The sequence below is a fragment of the Periplaneta americana genome, chromosome 16 (genome assembly GCF_040183065.1).
Source record: "Periplaneta americana isolate PAMFEO1 chromosome 16, P.americana_PAMFEO1_priV1, whole genome shotgun sequence".
In the NCBI taxonomy this organism is placed as follows: domain Eukaryota; kingdom Metazoa; phylum Arthropoda; class Insecta; order Blattodea; family Blattidae; genus Periplaneta; species Periplaneta americana.
Genome location: NC_091132.1, coordinates 151,098,797 through 151,104,796, shown reverse-complemented (window position 1 = coordinate 151,104,796; position 6,000 = coordinate 151,098,797). Strand labels below are relative to the sequence as shown.

The 6,000-nt window shown below is 36.9% G+C and overlaps 1 protein-coding gene across 1 annotated transcript in view; it reads right to left on the bottom strand.

The window, feature by feature from the left end:
• Positions 1 to 894: 894 nt before the first annotated feature.
• LOC138691332 (zinc finger protein ZFP2-like) overlaps positions 895 to 6,000 on the bottom strand; it is a 229,103-nt gene continuing 223,997 nt past the window's right edge. The window contains exon 4 of the mRNA XM_069813214.1: positions 895 to 1,126. Coding sequence (XP_069669315.1) covers positions 1,099 to 1,126 — 28 coding nt within the window. The 3' untranslated portion in view covers positions 895 to 1,098. The remainder of the gene's footprint in view (positions 1,127 to 6,000) is intronic.

The following is a 6,000-nucleotide window of genomic DNA, read 5'->3' as shown; positions in this document are numbered from 1 at the left end:
GTTCACTTGAGCTTCCTTTACTATTGCTATTTGGCTACAAAGAGATTGTTTTTCACGTTCTAATTGTTCAATGCTTGCAGGTATGAAAGAAAAGTTTGATGTTATGTAGGCAATATCGTTTTTCACTCGTGAGTCATTCAGACAATCTTCCACTGCTTTCACACACGCTGCACTATCAGTTTCAGGTAATTTATCAATAACTGTGACCACTTCTTTAAAATACTTAGAACAATACACCACTGACTGAATCCAGGTTCCCCATCGTGTAACAACCGGCTGAGGTGGGAGTGGGATATCTGGAAAGTTCTCTCTGAATATTGAAATCCTGGATGGGGCTTTACAAAAACATTTTTTTGTGTTAGAAATAAACGAATTGACAAGAGGAAATTCATTCCGGATTGTTTCAGAAACCCTGTGAAGGCTATGTGCTAGACAGGTTACATGCGTGAGGTTAGGATAAAATGTTTTAAGAAGTGGAGCTGCAGCAACCAATGTATGAGGCAGCATCAGTACAAAACAACAGAACTTTAGAATCGTCTATATTACCTGAGTATAAAGACTGTAGGCCTTTATTTACAAAATAAGCAATGGCTTGGCTATTCACTTTCGAAAGTTCCTTAACACGTACGAGGTGTGGAATCGAAGGTCCATCAGGACTAAGTTTTCCTACTACCATATTTGCTATATACCTATTCATAGGTTTCATCCACAGAGACCCATATGTAAGAATCACCTATAGCCTATCCTCCTGAATGGAAGCTAAAGTTTCATAGGTTTCATCCACAGAGACCCATATGTAAGAATCACCTATATCCTCCCGAATGGAAGCTAAAGTTTCATTGTATATTCTGTCTAAGTAATTTTTTCTTAGGGTCGACTCAGATGGGATATTTTGTTTGCAGTATTTTTGTAAAAACTGTCTTAAAACCGGATTTTCAATTGCATTCCAGGGAATGTTAGCAGTAACAAACGCTCTGGTTAAATCAGCATAGAAATTGCTTCTGAGATTGGATGAAGTAGGCTGTGTTAGTAAAGTTTGTTGCAGTTGATTTTTCTGCTGAGCTTTAGCCTTATGAGCCGCTCCTTGCACATGCTGCTTTAGGTGGCACTTCTTTTCTTGCGAAATCTAAAAATGTAAAGTAAACTGAATTAAAATAAAATCCTAATTCTTGTATTGCCGTATTTCTATCACAAAGTTAGTGGGTTCGAACAATCAAAATTTTAATGACCTGCAAATACTTTAACTATCGGAATTTAAAAGGTTAAAGTGTAGTGGTCTTAAAAAGAATTATACCTCAGGATAGCTCAGTCAATGTATAAATATTATAGGCCTACTCATTAAAATTAATAGAATTTATATATTTCAACTATTGTTACATACCTGTTTGCTACAAATCTTGCAGAATATTATTTTTCCATCATAAGTGAATTCTGAATATTCTGTTAGCCATTGCCGGATCGATGTAGATTTTGCACTTATATTTTTCGGCATTATCGCGTTAAACTTCACAGGAAAAGGTCCTACCGCTCAAAACTTCTCAACACAAATAAGGTGAGGGAAAGAGCAACTGTTAACGAGCATTCAAATGAACCGTTGTTATTGAGATTCAATTGGACAAAAATACAAAGTTCCACTTATTGTTGCATTTCCTGGTAGTGTTAACACTAGGAGGGCCATTCTTTTAAATATTTTGTAACGGTTTACCCTACTAATTCGCAGTTTTACGACTTTTCATAAATATTTCAAAAACACTCTTTCTCCAAAAATTGTGATTTTATGACAGTCTGAAGGACAGTACAGCTAATCGGTTTCAGACCGAAAACAGTCATTTTTATAGTATAGTGTATCTCTGAATCGGTAGCAGCACATGTTGTGATTGTTGCCTGCTTCAAAACTAAGGTTGGTTCTTTGTCGGCATTTATGCCTCCAAACATGTTAAATTCGGTGAAATCTATTGCGAGTGTCGTGAGATTCAAAACATTTTGTTTCCTTTATCACTGGTTTCATGGCCGGTGTGAAGCAAACTTTCCACTTTTTAAATGCCTTAAATTTCGCAGTGAATGCATGTATAAATTATAAAAAGTAAGAGTAAAATGCGAAACTTTATAGTGAGTTAGGCATTTTTAGGCGAATATTAACAAATTAGGCTCTAATAACCGTTTTAGGGCATTTTAGGGCACTATAAAACTCTTTGAATACCTTTCAATTTCCATGAAACACAAATATTAATAATTATTTTTACTTTTCTCCTAAAGAAACAAAATAGGCATTTGCCCTAGAATCCGATGTCTGCTGATAAGGGGTGGTCCTCCAGCTTGAGGGTTGGGCGAAGGACTAACAACCCATCACAGTAAAAAAAGAGCTTGTTACGAAACCCCAACATAAGCCTCGAAATGGGACTGATTCTATGGCAAAGGAATAAGATTATAAGATTTGGTACTTGGAATGGCACCAGTCTTTACAGAACAGAACATTAGTAGCAAATGAACTAGCTAGATATAGAATAGACTTTTTGGGAGTACAGGGGGTTAGATGAGAATGGTCTAACACCAATTTGAAACAGGATTCTTTATTCATAAAAAGAAAAAATTTAAAATTTTTAAATCATGGTTTAGTTAACGACGGTCGCAACTGCAGAGGTTATATCAGCGTCGCCTGGGCAGGGCATGTAACATGTATGGAATCCAGAAATGCATATAGAGTGTTAGTTGGGAGATCTGAGGGAAAAAGACCTAGTTGGGAGGTTAATATTAAAATGGATTTGAGGGAGTTGGGATATGATGCTAGGGACTGGTTTATTCTTGCTGAGGATAGGGATCGATGTCGGGCTTATGTGAGGGCGGCAATGAACTTCCGCGTTCTCTTAAAGCCAATTATAAGTAAGTATGACAGCAAGAAGGCTTTGTTTTAAATTCATTTTATTAACACATAATAATTTAATTTAAATTGACTGGATAAGGGTGTTTAATCTTACTAATATTGAAATGTAATGAATATTAAAGGAACCTAACCTCACCGATATATTGAATACCTCATATAAATTAATTTATAGTTAATTCAACGACGCTCGCAACTACAGCGTCCCCGGTGTGCCGGAATTTTGTCCCGCAAGAGTTCTTTTACATGCCAGTAAATCTACTGACATGAGCCTGTCGTATTTAAACGCACTTAAATGCCATCGACCTAGGCCGGGATCGAACCCGCAACCTCGAGAACAGAAGGCCAGCGCTATTCCAACTACACTACCTAGGCAGACAAATACCTCATATATTTATAGTCTACGGTTATGGCTATATTTTAAGAAAATTAAATTTATTTCAAAATTTTCCATGGCATAAAATCTCAAGCGAATAAGTAGTAGTAATCTATCTCGGCTTTGCAAGAGTTCTTTCCACTTTCGGAAGTACTGATTCCAAAACCTTTTGCAAAAACGAAACTTCCTTTTGAATTCAAAATCATTATAAAATTCAGACCGACCCACGATGTTTGGCAAGTAACGCTTTTGAGCGCGAATTTACTGCATTTCAATAATTTCCTTGGCCAGTTCTTTATAAACATAATTAATTTTTAGGTTAAAACTGACATAAGTCAGGGGTTCCTTTGCCTTGATAAAGTTGAACTTATTTCATAACATAAGTCGCACTTGAGTCACTATGAATAGCAATAAGTTCAACTTCATGAAGTCAGACTTTGTAAAGTAAAGCTTATAAAATCATCACGACTTATAATAAGTACGACTTATTTGGACCGAAATCTGTAATTGAGACGAGATTTAAGTTCAACTTATATTTAAGTATGACTTATTTCGACTATGAATACCGGCCTAAGTGCACTCAGTCCAATCTCTGTCCTGTCACTACACTCTCTGTCATAGCAGTCCACTTTTGGTCATCTCAGTCCACTCCCTGTCCTCTCAGACCACTCTTTGTCTTCTCAGTCCACTGTATGCGCTCTCAGTCCAAACTCTGTGCTATCACTACACTCTCCGTCCTACCAAGTTCAGTCTCTGTCCTCGTAGTCCACTCTATGACCTCTCAGTGCACCCTGTCGTCACTATCCACTCTATTAGCTCTTAGTGCATTACCTATCATGTCATTGGAGCATTATATATTCCAATTTTACGATTATTTGCATTTCTGTTGTACTCATACATTTTCCAAGAAATTACATTTATACGGGGATCGAACTCGGGTAATAATTTGTTTGGTCAACAGTTTCTTTGCCGTACGATTTTCCTGAGCTGGAAGCATCCAACGAGTTAGAAAGAGAAGACTATAGAGTGGCCATGTTGTCCTGTACAGCGCTCTTTGCGGTGTCACCGCGAAACACGGCAGATCTGAGCTAAGCGCCCACCTTTGTAAAAATTCGTCTGCTTACAATGTTGTATAACGGAGGTAAGAGGTACAAAAAAACGAAGAAAAAACATGCCTGTTGTGTGTGCTGCATATAACTGCAATTTCAAAAGGAAAAAGACAACTGATATATCATATTTCATGTAAATTTTATGAAGTTAAGTCCATAGTCTTGTTAATTAGCAGTATTTTTTTTAATGCATAAATGTATAACAACGCCCGGCATAAACAAAATAAATGGTTCACTGGTAATGTACATAAACTAAATACGGATAAAACCAATACAATTCCGTTTCAGACCCAGTGAAAATCAAATAGCAATACAATATTAAAACTGTATTTCGACACCGGCATCCTTTATTTCTGCTCCTTCTGTCCTTACTGCCTATACAAGAAGACGATGAGCTGTAGCTTATAAGAAGTTAGGCCTATTTCGAAGACAACCGATTAATCAAATAAATGGTTCACTAGTAATAAAGTTAAACTAAATACGGATAAAACCACTACAATTCCGTTTCAAACCTAATAATAGCAATCAAATATTAAAATTGTATTTCGACACTCGCATCCAAAATAACGCAAAACTCTGGGGTAGGTCGTATTGTTGTTAGTATTTTGAATGGAAGGACATGAAAGAACATAATTGAGCACCCACGTGCAATAATGGGGTAAGTATGAATATATTTCGTAACTACTTACCCCATTATTGTACGTGGGTGCTCAATTATACACTAATAATTATCTGTGGTGCCACAGCCCTTGAAAGGCTCAGACAGACCAGCCGGCTGTTGGCCTCACGTTCACATTTCGATAATAATTATACTTTACTGTAACAAAAAAACTGAAAGCGTGTTTTGTCATGTTTCACCCACGTTACAAGCTTGGAGGTAAAGGTTGTTTATTACAGATAGGGCCTATTTTCATTCTATATCTTATGGTATAGTAAATAGTTTTGCAACGTGTAGAGACTGGGAAAACAATTATAATAAAGTCATCCGAATCATACTCGTTCATTTTATAGGGAGTCTTGCAGGTCGCATTTAAAAGAACCTAGGAATATTAATATTTTCTTCAGTATATTTGCTAGGACTTCTTGTCATACTAGATGACAATTTTGCTTAGGTTATTCTTTTAAGCATTCCTTCTAGGAATAGCTCAAGTGTTTTAAATTTAGCGTACATAAGTTTAGATTAAGTTTCTACCACGTATTTAACGAATTACTAGGTTTTTCTACTTCAGTTTAACTGATTTAAGCTAACGAAATTAAGACAGCTGACGATTCTAATGTCAGTTATCACCACGCCCACTTTGTTTTGGGCGCATAAGTTCATTACCGACGGTCGTTCAGTATTCTACAAACATGGCGGCGCAATGACCACTCTATATCTTTCTCTTTCTAACTCGTTGGAAGCATCATGTCAATGCGACTCTGGTCTTCTGTCTGTAAACTACGTCCAAGATTTAATGTAGTTACAACTTACTGACTTTTCAAATACATGATAGCAGCTTTTCTCTCATCGCTATGGAGTGTAGCCATGAGCAACGACTAACAAAAGGAACGCGTTCCACAAAATACGCATGCGCGGAAACGCTTGTGTGGAAGTGAAGCCAGAAGCAGACGACCAACGCAACGCTGGATAGAAGCTC